The following is an 18,450-nucleotide window of genomic DNA, read 5'->3' as shown; positions in this document are numbered from 1 at the left end:
CATTTCGTACTGTGCATCTGTGGGCCGAGAAGGGAGCAGGACGATCTAGCACGTTGAATACGTTCCTGTTAATTTTCATCCTACGTAGGGCCGTCAGTACTGTCACTCAGTACCAACAAGCCGAAACGTGCTTCCCGCTCTCTGAGTATTATGGGATAGCTTATCGGTTAACGGAGCCTAAACGGTAGCAGATTTTTTGCTGGTAAGCTACCGTCAAGGTTGTTACCGATAAAACCCGTAACTACCGGTAGCTGCCCACCACTACCGTCACTCAGTACCACCAAGCCGAGACGTGCTTACCGCTCCACGAGTGTTTGGTATAGCTTATCGGTTAACGGAACCTTAACGGTAGTAGAATTATTGCCGGTAAGCTACCGTCAAAGCTGTTACCGATAAAACCGGTAACTTTACCGGTAGCTGCCCACCACTACTGTTCAGCTTGTCAGTTGGACATGGGCATGGTTGACGGTAGTACTCAACAGAAAATGTTACCAGCAAGGTTTTTTTTTTTTTTTTTATAAGTGCACACCTACGCGGCATAGCATTAGAAAACTAAGTATTAATTCTGTCAATTATAATACATCAATGTAATAAATATTTTCTTGTCGAAAATCAATATCAGAAAACGTTGCTAAAACTTATACAGAAACAAATGAAGTCGCTTCTACTCCCTTAGGCTTAGACGCCATCTTTGTTTTTATGGATTACAGGTACTGCATTAATGAATTACGTTAGAATAGACGAATTAACCATATTGTAATTTCTTTGGCCTCAGCCCCTACCAAAACAAAGATGGCATCTCAAGCAACCGAAGCGGCTACGTTTGTATGTTTATAGTTTTAGCAACCTTTCCTATTATTATTTACTGCCAAGAATGAAGTATATTACATTGATGTATTATGATTTACGATTTATTTAATTTTCTATTGCTATATCACGCAGATGAGCACTTCTAAAATTTTACGGAAAAGAAACGCCACATATGATTGCATGAAATGGATGTAATGAAAATAAAAACCCACTGGACACCTACACGTATACTATCAGAGTAATTTAGTTTAATCTTTGGCAAATGGTTCCTTACAACAAGGAGCTTGCAACTCCAGGCTCTGGTCATAGTTGAATACCGTATGTCGAGAATGACACCAAGCTGCTGGATTGAGCTTCATCTCAATTAAAATTTCAAACAATTTCACATACTATCGTCTGGACACGAAATACATGTATAATTAAAAACAACATATTTTCTGATGTTTATTGTTGACAAACCTAGGAAATATTACAAAATAAATTTGCTCAACACTTAATTATATCAACCGTTAATTTTCTTTTGAATCTCTGCAAGAGCAGGCCCACATCTTTTATGGATCAGATCGTACAGCTTTTGGTCTTTGGGTGTTCGATTCAACACAATCAATTCAAACGCTATCACGATAACGTCTCCGTGGCAGTAGTCACCAAACTTTCTCTTGCACCAACAACCAAGTGTTTTGCCTGCCAAGCACGGCAACTGTTCTTGAAGTACTTTGCCCGCTCCGTCGAATAAATACTCTGCAAACTTTAAGCAAGCTTCAAGCGCACTCCCGCATTTCTTCACAGAGTGGGGGTTGTACCATTCTGACTTCTTTAACCTCCACCCTCCTTGATACATATGCCTTCCGATGTAAACGTCACAATCTTGCACAGTTTTTCCACCCATGCGCCGGATACGAACCACAGTGGGCGGCCGAGCAGGCTTGGCTATCGGTGACGATGTTGCCATTGCCATCTGAAATTATTGATAAAGTGACGGATACAGCACTTGTAAAATGATTCCCTTTGACATACTTTTACCTCACCACTCTCAATGTAGTAGTTGTCCCACTGATCAGACTGTACGCTGTATCAATTTAACAGTCAAGATATCTTCACTCGTACATATGAGACCCCACGGCACATTGTATCTATTTAGGTCGAGTTAACAACTGTTACTGAGCTTATGAAAACATTATGAGCTAATATATTCATAATCAACATATGCATGCCTGTTTAACATTAATAATGACTTTTATATAATTTTTAGATCAAGGATGTAGAAATTATTGTATGAATAATATAAAAGGAGTGAGTGTATACGTGGTAAAGAATAACAGGTTGAACTATGTGACATGTATAAATTGTTTGAATTACCGATCTATCAAATGGTGAAATTTGTTAGTAAATAAAAATTATAATAGTGAAATCCATTTCAGTATTTATTATTTCAATAATTCTTGAACATGTTCGTACATAATTTCAGTTGCAATCCAATCTTTCAGATTTGCAAGATGGCGGGAAACACGAAAATCTTTGTTGCAGTCTTATGTTTGTTCAAACGCCAGATATAAAATGACTTCATGTTTATTCCTAATGCTCGGGGAAAGTGATATTTGTTTGCAAATATTTACTAATTCTTTATATATTGGATTATAATACATATATATGTAGAAATACATTTTACATACAGATACTTACTTGGAATATTTTTGGATATACTGTACAGCCCAAGCTGGAACAATACTGTGTATGAATTAATATATAAAAATAATGGGGAAATAAGGATGTAGACCAAGTTGGAACCATGAATGAATTTGAATCTAGTTATAATTAGGAAAATAGGAGACAGGATCCCTCGAATACTGCTAATTTCCTGTATACTACAATTAAATACACTATGAATATCTTAGAAGGTGATATAGCCCAAGTAATACGTGGATTAAAATCTAACTATGATAACTGGAATACAAGGATATAGATTAAGTTGTAACCATGCATAACTATAAAACTAGGTATGAATATGATAAATTGAAGAGTAAGAGACTATCCTACAAGTGTAGCTCCTTTCCTTTATACTACAATTAGGTAATAGGTGAATACAGACTGTGAATGTCGTTCATGTAGCCTAGCCTAGGTTATGACTTTATCTCATTTCCCTGTGCCTCCCTTTCCTTAATCCGAGTAGTTGTTAATCTATCACACCTTAAATGACCACATATGGAGTTTATATTTTTCTCATATATATCAGAAACTTGGACAGGATTCAACTAAACTGATCTTATAGGAATCTAAGCACCAGCCCAGCTGTATGATATTATTGCCTTTTCTAGATATTTTAGTAATCAGAAATCAGAATTGTTTGTCTTTCACAATATATATATATATATATATATATATATATATATATATATATATAAATATATATATATATACACACATATATATATATATATATATATATATATATATATATATTTTGGAAGGAGGCCATTTTGAATACAGGCTTTGTTGAAGTCTACAGCAGTAGTAGCATTGTTCAACTTGTAAGAAGTACTCTCGATATTTCGAATGAGAGAGCGGAGGTTGGAGGTCAGGGTATTGATAGAATCTCCAAGGTACATGGTGTTTACTCTAGACGTCTTTCGACCCAATCAGAGGTCATCTTCAGGAGTTACAATATACACTGTGAAAACAGGAATGACATACGAGGTGTGGCGGGGGAGATTTTGTACCCGCGAAGAAACACTGGGACAGGAAGTCATATGAGGTGTGGCGGGGGAGATGTCGTGTCCGCCTAGCTACCCACGGAGTGCCGACGGGTTCCCTGTAGGTTGCTGGTTGGGCTTCCTCATTGATGGGAGAGAAACTTCAGGCTGTAGCTGGATATTGATGGAGGGTTGATCTAGACGAATAAAAATTGATTCAGCCATCCTTAATCTCCTTCTGTCTTGTTCACGATACAGTATTGTTGTTTGTGTTTCTAGTTGTTGCCTGGTGAGGGAGTGTCCATGTGTGTTACCAGTGTGACAGAGTATTGCCCCATCCTGTAAATGTGCCGTCATCCTTTTTGACAAGGTGGTAGTGGTTGAACCTATATACCGTGAATTGAGGCGACTGCAGTCACCAAAGTTGCAATGGAATTGGTATATAAGATTCACCTCTTGTAAAGGCCTTGTCTGTGGGAGGCAACTATTTTTCATGATGAGGCTTGATGTTCTTTTTGTTTTGTAAAAAATGATGAGCTTCAGGATGGCATGGGGGTCTGTAGGGATGACATGTGTGCTGATGATCTTTCTTAAAGCCTTTTCGTCTTCTTTATGTGCGGAAGACATGAAGTTTTTATAGAAGAGGGAAATATGACAAGGTTTTTCTGTTGTGGAGGGGGCTTGTGTCACGAAACTGTCTAGATGTCGCTTTATTGTCTCATCAACCAATTGTTTTGAGTAACCATTATTGGCAAGGAGTTGTGAGACTCTCTGCAATTCAGCATGGGTGGAAGTCCAAGTAGAAGAATGTGTGAGGGCTCTTTTAACAAAGGAATTTATCACACTCCTGCGGTATTTCTCTGGGCACTCGCTAGCACCGTTGAGACAAAAACCCAGGTTTGTAGCCTTCACATATACTTCGGTGGAGAAAGAGTGAGGGCCTCGGTGAACTAAAACGTCCAAAAAGGGGAGTTTATAATTGGCTTCGAGTTCATGGGTGAAGTCAAGGGAGGAATGACGTTTAAAGGTGCTCACGATTTGTAAAATACTGTTTTCATTTTCTGCACTAATGAAAACATCGTCTACGTACCTTACATAAACAGAAGGTAGAAGTTCGGGGTGATGCAGAAATATTCTCCTTTCTATGGTGCCCATATAAAAATTAGCAAAGAGGACGCCTAAGGGGGACCCCATGGCAACACCATCAATTTGGACATACATATTACCATCAGGTCCATAAAACGGGGCTTCTTTGGTACACGCGCGAAGGAGACAGCGTAGTGTGTTTTCAGGTATCGCCAAGGGGGTGTCTCCTGCTTCTCTGTCGTGGTAGATCCTACTACAAATCATGTCAATAGTTTCATCCACGGGGACGTGGGTGAAGAGACTGACCACGTCCATAGAACCGATGACATATATGTATATATGTATATATGTATATATATATATATATATATATATATATATATATATAATGTGTATATGTATATTGTATACGTATATATATATATATATATATATATATATATATATATATATGTGTGTATATATATATATATATATAAATATATATATGTGTGTATATATATATATATATATATATATAATTACCTAGTTGTATCTTACGGTGTGTCTTACTTGTGGTGTCTTTTCTCTGTATTTCACCATGACTAATTTGTTCTTAAATTTGTGTATTGTTTTTGCACACACTATTGTTTCATCTAGTATGTTCCATACATCCACCACTCTGTGGGGAAAGCTCTTCTTTTTCAGGTCTCCTCTATAACTGTCCTTTTTGAACTTCCTTCATGTCCTCTTGTGTTTTTCTTATCCCAATTTAGTAAGTCTTCTCTGTCAAGGACTTTTATACCTCTCATAATTCTGTAGATGTTCAACAAGTCACCTCTTTCTCCCCTTTGTTCCAGAGTCTGTAATTCTAGTTTTGACAATCTGTCTTCATATGGGGCCATCATCTTCATAGTTGCTCTCTGGATTCTCTCGATTTTCCTTATATTCTTTTAAGTACTGGGTGACCATAGTGCCACTGCATATATACATGATTCACCATGGTCTTGGATCAAATGTTGGACTCATGAGTGAAAGTACCAGAGATGTGGAAGAGAGCAAAAGTATCTGTAATGTTTAAGAAGGGCTGTAGGAAAAATCCAAGTAACTATAGATCCATAAGTCTCACATGTGTTATTTGTAAAGTTCTGGAATCTATAATAAGAGACAGAATACTGTTTTATGAGTGGCAGAACAATTGCATTGCAAATGTTGAATGAGATGAATGTCTGGACTGAAGCACTTGACAGAGGGGGTGAGCTAGATTGGATATTTAAAAAGCCTTTGATACAGTGCCATACAAGAGGTTCATCTTTAAGTTAAAAATCTATGGTATCAGTGGACAACTTTTTTTGTGGATTTCAGCATTACTATTAGGGAGAAAACAGTGAGTTGTTGTTGGGGGCTCATCATCAGAATGGAAAGAGGTGTCAAGTGGAGTGCCTCAAGGTAGTGTCATTGGACCTCTGTTGTTTATTATAGATCAATGATTTGCTTGATAATATAGTCTCAACTTTATACATGTTTGTGGATGATACAAAGGGTTTAAGAGAGATAGTGAACTCCACTTACCAAGAAATATACTCCAAAACAACATAAATAGACTTCAAGAGTGGTCAGAGAGATGGCTACTTCAGTTTCACCCTAAGAACTGCAAGATTTGACAGTGTCAAGGTCTAAGTCATATGAACACAGGCAGTATACAATGAGGAATGAAAGCCAAGTAGTATCTTTAGAGAGAGCTGACATAGGAAAAGATCTGGGCATAATGGTGGGTGAGCAATTGAATTGAAAAACATAAATGAAAACATTAACAAAACAAGTACAGTTATGGGGCTTATCAGGTCTTTCATATACTTAGACCACGAAATTTTCAGGAAACCTTATATTGCATTAGTGAGACCTCATCTTGAATATGGTAACATGATCTGGAGTCCAATTAGAAAAAAAATATATAACCTCTTTGGAAAGTACAGAGAAGAGCAACAAAGGTGATTCTGGGGCTCATGACTGAAAGTGCTGCAGCTGCCTACACTAGTATACAGGAGACTGAGGGGTGATAAGATAGAGGCATATCAAATAGTAACTAGAAAGTACGAAACGGGGATACCTGCAGCTCGATGAGGGTGCAGGCCCAGCTACAATAGGACACAAGTATAAATGAAGAACATATGTGTACAAGGCTGAGGCAAAACTTCTTTGCGGAAAGAATACTCAACACATGGAATAACCTCCCATCAACTATTGTAGAAGCCCCGAGTGATCTACATTTGAAAGAAGACTGGATAAATATTGGATACATCAAAACGTGAAATTTAATTATGAAGCTGCGCTGTTACTCTCGCTGCACGCCGGCCAAGGACTATATATTAACATACAAGATCTGGACATATAGGCAGAACAAACTACGCCCAGTATTCACCTAATTAAATAGTATATGTGTGTGTGTGTGTGTTTACCTAATTGCAGTACACAGGAAAGTTGCTACGCTCGCTGGGTTCTGTCTCTTATTCTCTAATTTTCTAACATAGACTCAAATTCATGTAGGGTGTGTGTGTGTTTTGGATTTTTAAATAATTACAGTAATCATAGGAACATGAAAAATTATTTTATGTATTTACTTCTTTATTGTTTATCCAATTTTTATCCTTTCGCAGTGACAACGACAATTTAAATGTAAAATAAACATATATTTGCGCATCGTGAGATAAACATTTTATCGTAATTTGTAATTATTGTGATGCAATGTATTTATGTTTTGGTATTAATTTTACAATAGTTACAATTCTTCTGTCATATCTAAACTTAGCGGTTTTTCAACGGATGCATAAACATTCTACAGTTGCCATGTAATCATTTTAACTTCAAAATATCGGTAACACTGTTTACGTTTTGTGTTCGAAATAACAAAAATTCAAGTCAAGTGAAGGTTGAGAAAAGGTGAAGGTGTAATTTCAACAATTTATATTAGACTATCTCCACTATGTCAATAGAAGAAGAAGATGCAAGTCTGAAAGATCTTGTGACCAAAACACTACAGACAAGTGGAGTTCTTGGAAAAATACAGGTAAAGGTCTTGAAGAAATGTAGGTAGGTTTTGGTGTACCATCACCATGGCGCTATGGCCAGTCTGAACACATGACAAAACCTTAACGGATAAAAATCCAATATTCATAACAGACAAAAACCCAATAGGAAAATTGGGGAGGGGAGGACATAACCTAACTTAATCCAACCTGTAGATTGGCACTGGCACTGGGCTGGGTTTTTCAACTTTTTGTCCAGGTATGACAGTCACATTTTACACTGATTGGGTTTTTGTCCGTTGGGGGGTATTGTCCATTCGCTGGCCAGTCTGGGGACATGCCACTCCCATGTCTCTGCCTAAGCCTCATACATTATATTGAAACTGGACTGCAATTGAATTCATTGCCACTTCCTGAAGTTTGGCTTTGCAGGATTGGAGGGTCATCTGAGATATTTATCATATTTGATATTGTCCAGGAATTTGTCTAGCCTCTGTGCTGGCTCCCGATAGGTCCCTTATCTCACTTGGGAGACAGTTGAAGTGTTTCAGGCCAGCACAGGTGAAGCTTTCTGCCCTGATCTTCTTTAGGCCACTTTCACATGAGCGTTTCCATATGCACATTCGGGTGCGCTGCGTTTTAACTTTCAATGGAGTTCAATGGGACCGCAAAATGCATCATGTGAAAGGTACCATTGAACTCCACTGAAAGTTAAAATGCGGTGCACTCGAACGTGCATACGGAAACTCGTTTGAAAGCGGCCGTAGTTGTTGGGAACAACTGTTTATGGACCTTTGCAGTTTCTACCAAACCTGGGCCTGGGGGGTATTTCATTTTGATACCACCTCCATTTTGTGATGGTTTTGGTGCTGTGCCCTTCAGGACTTTTCAGACATAAATCACTATATAGCATTCTCTGTGTCTGCAATGAATAGAGCTTGAGAATTTTCAGGCTTTCCCAGTAAATCAGGGAGTTCCCATGAAAACATGAAATTTTTTTAAATTAGTGAATTTGTGTTTGAACCTTTGGAATAACAGAATTAGTGTGAATCTAATTAACCTAAACTAGTGAGGAATAAGTGTGCCTAATATACTGTGGGCATGAAATGAGATAGGTCAACATTAACATATTGGAACTTATTTTTACAATTTGTCTCTTGTTTTCATCACATACTGTAGGTCCAAAGGCATCGGGGTATATTAACCAAGTTATACTGTATTAGGTGGATGAAGTGGGTGGAAGAAAGATTAGCCTAGCTGAAAGAAGCAAAAATACCACTAATTAGGGCATATAGGGGTTCTGGTGATCTCGCGTTTTACATATCTAAATGTGGTTAATCATTTCAATGAATTCTTCACCACCATAGCTTCTTGTTCAAGCACTTCCAAATAGTTCAGGTAGATACAGATTTGTTGTAGTAAATATATTTTATAGAAAACTCAACATCAGTGAAAGGATTTTCAATTTGGAGCATGCACTCGTATCCTATGAGGTGGTCAATTAGAAGACTTGAGCCCCAGTAAGGGTACTGGTATGGACAACATCTCAGCTCATTTTGAGAAGGACAGTGCCTGTGTAATTGCCCATCCAATAAACCATGTTTCAATCAGTCCAGGCATAGTGCCAGATGACCTAGAATTAGAGTGGTACAACTGTATCAAGAGAGTAGCAAAACTGATGTGGGTATTTATAGGCTGGTAGAAAATTATCTTCTAAATGAACTTCAATCAGGTTTCCATACTGGTCACCGTAATTGCCCTTTTTACCTGGTAAAATGGGTGGTACTCTGGGTATTTCTCTTGGGGGATCCTGTGTTTACCTAATTGTAGTATACAGGAAAGGAGAAATGTTTGTTGGGTCCTGTCTCTGTCTCCTGTTCTCTAATTTTCTGAAATATCTAGACTCAAATTCATGCACGGTTCCAACTTAATCTATATCTTTGATTTCCAATTATCATACTTAGATTAGGACTCGTGTATTGTTTGAGCTTGGGCTATATCACCTACCCATCTCCAGTACTTTATTATTTTTGGTCTCCATCCTATAGAATGAACATCAGTTCACTAGAATCAATATAGAGAAGAATGATCAAAACGATACATGGGTTCAGAAATTTACCTTATGAAGAGAGGCTTAGGCACATTAACTTACAATCTCTAGAAAGATGCAGAGTGCAGGGTTATCTAACAGAGGTGATGCAAACAAGGTCATCATATTAAGACAACAGGGTAGGAATCATAGTAATGAATTTAGATTGGACCATTTTAGATTTAAAAAGGAAATGGGTAAGAACTGGTCTACTAATAGGGTGGTTAAGGAATGGAATAGACTTAAAAACCGTGCATTGAGCACTAAAACAATTGGTTGTTATAAGAAATGGTTAGACAACTTTATGGATGGGGATGACAGGTGGTAATGGACATGGAACTGCCTAGTGTAGGCCTTATGATCTCTTGCAGTCTCCTTCATTATTTTCTTGTGTACTTAACTTTTTCAATCTAGGTTCTTTCCCACAGCTGGCCAAAACTGTCTAGCAACAACCAAAGTGTCAGACTAGCGTATTGTATTTGAGTTGCTGTATCAAACCTGGCCACGATTTGATCGGTTCCATCAATTCAGTTGCTAGCATGCTTAATGCCTTCAATATGTTTTACACTGGGATTGAAATTAAAGGTGAGGTGCAAACTATTTAATTTACATAATATAAAAATATTAACAAAAATTAATTATTTACACAAATACAGAGGACAGAGGAGTATGAAGACGGGCGGGAATGTGAGAGTGAGAGTCCAATGGCCTGTGTCCCTCCTTTTTATAGGGGGAGCACATACAAGTGCCAACAACAGATGCCAGTTAGTTACATCTATAGACCTAGTCTACAGTGGCTGCAAAAAAAAATTACAATTAGAATTTTTGGTTAGATAAACACAAAAATACAAGTTAAATGGGTTATGTTCACCTTTTATGATCGCAATACTTATACAAATTTTTTTACATTTTAGTATTTTGTCATATTTCCTTTCATCTTGATGACCCTCTCAATCCTCCTGGGCATGGAAGCGGCAAGAGTGGCAAAATACTCCGGGTCCATCGAAATCCACTGCTTCTTCAGGGTATCCTTCAGCTCCAGTATGCTGCTGGGTCGTTCCTTCTGCAGGGTGTTCTTTATTTTTTTTCCAAGCATTTTCGGTTGGATTGAGGTCAGGGGAGTTACCAGGCCACTCTAGAATGTCAATATGATTGTCCTCGAGGAATTTCTTGACTGCTTTTGATTTGTGTTCTGGTGCGCCGTTGTGCATGAAAAAGTTGCTGTTGTGTATCTCCCAGAACTTCATCATGTGGTCAAGCAGAACATCGATGTAGTTGTCTGACTTCATAGTGATGTTCTTGGATAGGAAGAATAAGCCACCTCCGCCCTTATTCCCGCTGAAGGTGCCCTATACCATCACGCTGTCGGGATGTTTCACGGTTTTGACTGTGTGCTTTGGGTCATAGCGGGAGGCATCACTTGGGCATCTGATGATCTTCAAAATACCCCTGATGAGCCGGAACGTACTCTCGTCACTGAACATGACCTTCTTCCACTCTTCTGATGTCCAGTGTTGATATTTCTTGAAGAACTGCAGCATTTTCTTTATCATGTTCTCAGTCAGAAGAGGTTTCTTGGCGGCTCGACGTGCTGGTAATTTCAAGTCTTTCTGAAGTCGATGCTGTATCGTTCTGACTGCGACCTTCTTGAGCAGCTCCGGATGTTTTTCTTTTAGTTCTAAGGCCGTTATACTAGGGTCTAACATCACTTCTCTCTTCAGAATGTGGTCTGTGCGTGGCAAAGTCTTCCTTTGCCGGCCGGAGCCCTCCTTCCTTCGTGGTGTGGTACCCGGGGGCAGAGCGCCACCTGCTTTCTTGAGGCGGTAAATCGTCATTCTTGTGACCTGCAGCTCAGCCGCCACGCGTATCACAGACATTCCTTGTTCTAATAGAGCCAGGGCCCGACTCTTCTGCGCCAAAGAAAGCTGACTTTTTACCATTGTGCCCGGTAGAAGTGGAGATACAGGGCGGGAAAGGCGGCCCTCGAGTAAAATAAGGGGCGCTCGGGAGCAGCCTTCAGGTGATCCTCTCTCATCGAGCTATGGTAGCTCAGAGGAGTGAGGCGTGGGGGTAGAAGGGAGTAAAGAGAGACCAAGCATCCTACATCAGCACTAGTTCCACCACTTCTCGTATGGCGGGAACAAGAATAAGATTTATAAGTCGATTCGCGTGTAATATTTTTATTTGCGCTCAAAATGTAACTTTTTTTTCGGCCACTGTATATTCCTATTTACCTGGCTTCACACAATCCTTCCACTTTATTTTTGTGTGAAGAAGGTTTACAATTTATCAATTTCTATCTGAATCATGTCAAGAAATTCTCATGATTTGAGATGGCATTACATTTCTGCACCATCGTTGTTTTGATGCCCTTTGACCACAGCAGCAAAATGCCCCAGTTGTGTTCTCCTCTGCCTCTGATTCGTAAGTCCCCTGCAACTGGAACACTTAAGAGATAGCTGATTCTTTTTGGTTTCACATCTTATTATCATAAGATAGCATACTAGTTGGTTAAATTTAACATCAATGGGAACTTTTAAAAATAAGTAGCAAGAGCCATATTATTGGATGATGTGTGGGTCTAGTTATATAATACATCTGTCACGGACCAACTTCATAAGTTACAGTGCCACACCCATAATGTGACACAACATGGAACATGATATAAGCAAAGCTTGAAATTTTTGTAATTAGGTCAGGGAGCTAGTTTAGTAGCCACTAGTGCTAGTAATTTGTAAGCTACCCCTCTTCTTCCCCAATGTCAACAGAAAGTTAATAAACTTGCCTCCAAACCATTATAGTGTCAACACTGTCAGATGAGTTAATTAGTTGCTAGCACTAGCAGCTATTAGACTAGCCATCTTCAGTGTTGTGCAGAGATCTGGTAATTCCAGGGGCCAACTCCTTGACTGTATGCCCCAAAGATTCAAGTATAAGGCCTCATGGAATTGAGAAATATGAGAAAGGAAGGGATTTTAACACAGATGAAACATAAAATAAACACTTTATTCAATTTAAATATAAATAAACCAAATTTATTAAGTTCTTGTTCCCAAATGATCTGATTGGATGCTCCTCCCAATTTGGATGCCTAGGGTCACCACCTCTTCAGATTCACCCTCCTCAGCATGCCACAGGCTTAATGAGGCTTAATGTGCCAAAACTTAGAATTAATTTATGCTGAAGTGCATGAAATAGAGAAAGTTAAGTGCACAAACCATATTCCCAAGTCTTTCGGATAATGACTTTACAGTTAGAAATGGAATGTGATTGTAACCTCTTCCATACAATAATGCTTACATATGCATCATGAATGAGACACGAGTGGGTATACAAGGATGCCGCCGTCGACGTCGTGATTCTATTTATTTTGTAGTTGTAGCTGAGTTACCATGAACTCTGTGAACTGGCTTGATCATGTTTTCTGTGTTTATTATTACTCAGTTTGAATGAGAACAAATAAATCAATGGTGACTTAATATTCTATAATGCGAATATTGTAATACATCATTGTGCATCAGGCATCCAATGCTGTGCAAAAGAATTGGACTCATATTTAAGAGGTACCTCACATATGCACCCGACTCCTAACATATATAGGGGGGGGGGCTAGAAGACATAGAGTAATTGTCACATTCCCCAGACCCATGGCATACTCAAAGAAATCACCACTGGAAGGCACCTAAATAAATTTCAACACTAAACAATCAAAATCCTCAAAAAACAAACCCAGTTCAATACATACATATATATACCAATGGCTTTTTCCCTTTACAAGGGAGGTAGCCAAAAATGAAAAGGCATAAAATCTTTCATACCCATTCCATCCCTGAATACACTCCACACCCCTCCACCCTTCCTCTTATCTTAGCACCTCCTGGATGACGGGTCATCCCTGCACCTTGTCCACTGCCCTGGGTCAGAAGCAGTGTCGCAAGACATAGCACATCCACAGAAAGGCCACTTCATTAAATCAGCAACCCCCCCTCTCCGTTCCCCCATGCAGAAATGGAGAAGACAGGGAGAAATCCCTTTGGGCTGCGTCAAATTTTGCTCACACATACTACCTCACCCCCCATCCCCCCGCCCATTCCACCACAAGCATCACAACAACAAACAAAAACAACCAATCTCCAATAACCCCAGTCTTCTGTCCTCTCCCAACCTTCCTCAACAGACAATACCCACTTCCCCAAAACCCCCTTCACCCCATCCATTCACCTCATCCTAGAATGTCCCTTCATGTTCACTCCCTCCACATCTGCCCTCCATACCTCTTTTACTAGTCTTTCTTCACTCATTCTTTCCATGTGTCCAAACCATCCTAATATTCTTTCATCAACCCTATCTCCCAACTCCCTTTCCACCCCTGTTCTCCGCCTCAATTCTCACTCTATCTATCCTAGTAACCCCCAACAAACTTCTCAGACACCACATCTCAAACACATTAAAACTCCTTCTCTCTTCCTCTCTTATGTTCCATGTTCCTTTTAGCATCCATTCCCAAATGTCTATTCCTCATTACACTCTTCAATCCACCAAGGCATTTACTTGCTTCTCTCAGTCTACATTCTACCTCCACCTTCACTCCACCTTTTCCTGCCACATTTGCACCCAAGTATCTAAAACTATCCACTTCCTCCAGTCGCTCTCCCTTAATGCTCATTTCCAGTCTACTGCCACTTTCACCCCTTGTACATCTCATCACCTTACTTTTACCCACATTTATCTTCAGCTTTCTTCTATCACATACTCTCCCAAACTCTGTCACCAACTTCCTCAATCCCTCCTCTGATCCTGCCACAAGTGCAGTGTCGTCTATAAACAACAGCTGGCTCACCTCCCACTTTTCTCCATTTTCTTTAACCATCTCCAATCCCTGACCCACTACCCTTGCATTTACCTCTCGCACCACCCCATCCATGTATAAATTGAACAGCCAAGGCGACATAACACATCCCTGACGAAGTCCCACCTTTACCTCAAACCACTCACTCTCTCCATTTTCTTTAACCATCTCCAATCCTGTTGAATTTTGGGACTCCAGTGTATATATATACAATGAAATTTTGCTTCCTGATATAATGAAGCTTAGATATTGAACTCTCATGTGGAGTGCATTGCTCAAGTATGGTGATTGTTTCTGGAGTTCATTAGAAAAAGTGGGGTTGATGATGGCAAGAATGATGTCTAAGTCCCATCCTGTTACATTTAGCTGGAGACATGGAAACAGTCTCACAGTTACCAACTGGAGCAAAGAAGAGAGAGGGGGGACCTACTGACCATCTACAGAATCATGAAAGGCACAGAAATACTTGATAGAGAGGACTTGTTAAACTGGGACAAGAGAAGCACAAGAGGGCATGGAAAGAAAATCAGAAAACATAGCTACAGAGGAGACCTGAAGAAAAACAGTTTTCCACATAGAGTGGTGGACACTTGGAACAAACTGGACAATGAAATAGTGTGCGCAAAAACCATTCATGAGTTTAAAAGCAAACTAGACACTGCGAGTACAAAGGCGGGACACCATGAACGTAGCTCCCCTTCCCGCAAAATACAACCACAGTAGAAGCCCGATTTAACGGATATCAATTTAGCGGAAGCTCAAATTAGCGAACTGCAAATAGCAATAACGAAAAAACTCAACTTAGCAGAAATGGTCCGCTAAGTTGACCATTTTCCAATAGCCGGCCAGACACACGTCTACGGAAATAGCTCAATTTAGCGGGAACAGTCCGCTAAGTTGAGCATTTTCCGTCAACTGGCCACATGCGTGTCTCAGAGTCCAATGTTACCAGATGTTACCAGATTGTGGTGGTGGAGTCAAGGAAAAATTTATAATTTATTTTGGAGGTATATAAATATATATTGTATATATATATATATATAGATATATATATATAGATATATATATATATATAATACATTATATATATATATATATATATACATACACAATAATATATAATTCAGTATATGATAAAGTATAATTGTAGCAGAAATATATTCAAGTAGAAATAGATGGTATAATAGGAAAACAAAATAATGAAACAGTAAATTGATGGGAAAATTCAAAATCAGTACGCGAGAGTAATCACCACGAAAAAAGACCTCTATAACGACAAACTACGTTTTCTGCAACAACACAACAATAACGCTCACTATCCAAAAACCAACTGCCCAGTCCTATTAATCGCTAGAATTATGTACATCGAACCAAACACGAAGCTATGACTAATATTCCGCGAAATTCACAGACAGCTCATATCATTGTTACACGACACACACACACACACACAAATTACTGCACATTGCTGTTCGTTTGCAATTCATGATTGTGCTGCCTATAATTCACTTACAATGATATATATACTGTATGTGTGTGTGTGTACACTAGGGAATTTTTAGGTACGTATCATTTTTACAGTCCGCTCTGGCAACACTGTTACACCAACACTCACTCGCTCAATTTAACGGGAAATTCACTTTAGCGGAGTGGACCTTGGCTGAATTAGTTCGTTAAATCGAGCTTCTACTGTAGGTAAATAAATACAGAAATGCTGACTTCAGTCCAGAGTTTCTTCCTAGGCTATGGGAGGGCTTAACAATCATTGCCATCTGTTGTGAGACTGGGTTTCTAGTAAAAAAAAAAACTCCAGGCAACTATGAAATCATTAATTACAAAAAGTAATGTTTAGCACACTGCTTTAACCCTTTCTAGTTAAGGTCCATTCCTTGGATGACTTAATTCATGTGGGAGTGGAGTATGTGGGGATAGAATGGGTGGGAGTGGATTTTATGCCTTTGTTTTTTGGCTACCTCCCTTGTAAGGGGGAAAAAGCCTTTGGTAAGAACATCCATGGTAGTTGTCACTGGATCAAAGGGGGTATACTTATGTTGCAATAAAAAAGTCGTGGAATAATTCCAGTGCACACATGCATACTTTCTACATTGATTTGAAGGATAATATGTAAATGTACATTTCTTTTTCTTTCAGGCGCAGCTCCGGGCTAGCGTGTTTTTGGCCTTAGAGGAAGATTTTAAGGAGGTAAGACTGGGAAGCAAGTCAGTAAATAATACTTGTGCATGGTGACATAATTTGCTTTACTTTTGACAGATCACCAGACTATGATGAAAAAAATAATTTACTTGTCAAGTTTTCCTAATGATAATAAACTTAGTTGGGAATTCTAGTGCACCTAAGAGAGGACCTAAAGAAAGTGAAGAGCTTTAGATATTTATGATCATTGGTCACATGTAGCAGGAAATAGAGTAGGGGTGGAGGTTTATTACAATATAGAGTAAAGGAAGCAAGTAAATATCATTGGGGAATTAAAAATGTCATAAGAAATAGGTATCTGGGAATAAGCGCAAATGAAAGGCTGTATAGAAAGGTGGTTGTGCCCATGATAGTGTAGGGGGGTGTTCTTGGATTTTAATGGAGGCAGAAAGGAGGACCATAAATATGTTTGAGATGCAGTGGTTAAAAAGTGTGGTGGCTGTTACAAGGATGAATAGTAGGAAATGTGGAAGTGTGACAGAGGGTGGAGCTGGAAGGAGCTAGCAGATGGGATTGATCAAAGACTACTGGGATGATTTGATCATGCAGAAAGAGTGAGTGAAGAAATAACTGCAAAAAGCATGGAAGGCAAAAGTGGTTGGAGTAAACTTGAGAGAAAAACTGAGAATGAGGTGGATTTAGTACACCTTACAATTTACAATAACTGTAGTTTTAGTCTGCATTTATTTTTACAATGTAATCCTATAATTTAAGTAATATACTCTGCTATTAACTGACAGTGCTATCTTGGTTCCTCATCAGAAAGATATTCCACTTCTGAATGTGGAAGGAAAACAATTACTTGGAAGCTTCGAAGGTAGTCTTGCAGCTGCCCTGGTTTATGATTTTCTTCAGTGTCTTGGCCTTGACTTCTCTTTGGCAGTATTTGGGCCAGAGTCAGGACATAAGGCACACTGGGACTTTCCAGGCAGGGATGACATCAAATCACAACTTTGTTTGGGACGGGAAAATGGTGAGCAGCACTATGTGAATATTTTGTAGCACCTTGTTTGACTTATGTATCTTTTGCTTTGATGTTGTCCTCTATTCTCTCTCTGTCTGTCTGTTTCTTTCTCTTTTGTATTTCTAACTTTATCTTTTCTTATGCAATGAAATCAGCCTATGAAATATGACAAATAGAATAAGACTTACTCTATCATCTCCTTTGCTCTGGGATATATTCTGCAGATTTAAATATGACTGATTTCAGATGACTTCACCTTTAGGAATATCTCCATGGCAAAGGGCCTAAAAGTGAATGACTACCCTGTGTAGCCATTCTTCATACATTAGTTCTCTCTCCCATTGTTAGATCTTATGTGGTGCCTTTAACCTCTTCAATATGAGTCGAATAATTGTGTGCATAGTAGGCTGCTTGATGTACAATGATTTGATGATGCATCACAATACACACATTATAAAGTTATAGCTGTAAGACTTGTTCTCTTTTGTCCAGAATGTTGATAGCCACAGAAAGTGCAATCAAGCCTCTTCACAGAGTACGGGGGTCACTCAGCTACAACTTCAAAAAGTACAATCAGTACGCCAGCACTGGCATTCTTGTATACTCACTCATGCCTCATGACACTTATGTCAGTGTCATCACATGCTAAGGGTTGATGCTACTCTGATGGATGTCCTCTATATAAAGATGAAGTTGTCATTTTAATTTATTACATGCTGTTATGATATATGTGTATATATTGT

The 18,450-nt window shown here is 38.9% G+C and overlaps 2 protein-coding genes across 2 annotated transcripts in view; one reads left to right on the top strand and one right to left on the bottom strand.

Moving 5' to 3' along the window:
• Positions 1–1,240: 1,240 nt before the first annotated feature.
• On the bottom strand, positions 1,241–7,076 carry LOC143025011 (uncharacterized). Its single transcript, XM_076184616.1, has 3 exons — positions 7,025–7,076; positions 2,494–2,527; positions 1,241–1,768 (listed from the first exon to the last, which is right to left on the bottom strand). The coding sequence occupies exon 3, from the start codon at positions 1,766–1,768 to the stop codon at positions 1,313–1,315; it is 456 nt and encodes a 151-aa protein (XP_076040731.1). The 5' UTR covers positions 2,494–2,527; positions 7,025–7,076; the 3' UTR covers positions 1,241–1,312.
• A 306-nt stretch (positions 7,077–7,382) lies between these two features.
• Positions 7,383–18,450, top strand: part of LOC143025010 (uncharacterized) — a 29,093-nt gene continuing 18,025 nt past the window's right edge. The window contains exons 1-3 of the mRNA XM_076184615.1: positions 7,383–7,632; positions 16,681–16,731; positions 17,506–17,716. Coding sequence (XP_076040730.1) covers positions 7,549–7,632; positions 16,681–16,731; positions 17,506–17,716 — 346 coding nt within the window. The 5' untranslated portion in view covers positions 7,383–7,548. The remainder of the gene's footprint in view (positions 7,633–16,680; positions 16,732–17,505; positions 17,717–18,450) is intronic.

Source organism: Oratosquilla oratoria, chromosome 4 (genome assembly GCF_046742065.1).
Source record: "Oratosquilla oratoria isolate Oo_2021 chromosome 4, ASM4674206v1, whole genome shotgun sequence".
NCBI lineage: Eukaryota > Metazoa > Arthropoda > Malacostraca > Stomatopoda > Squillidae > Oratosquilla > Oratosquilla oratoria.
The sequence above is the reverse complement of the archived record's forward strand: the minus strand, read 5'-3'. Positions and strand labels throughout refer to the sequence as shown.

What these genes read in the sequence shown, in the direction of transcription:
- LOC143025011 (XM_076184616.1), bottom strand. Translation starts at nt 1,768, where the DNA reads ATGGCAATGGCAACATCGTCACCGATAGCCAAGCCTGCTCGGCCGCCC.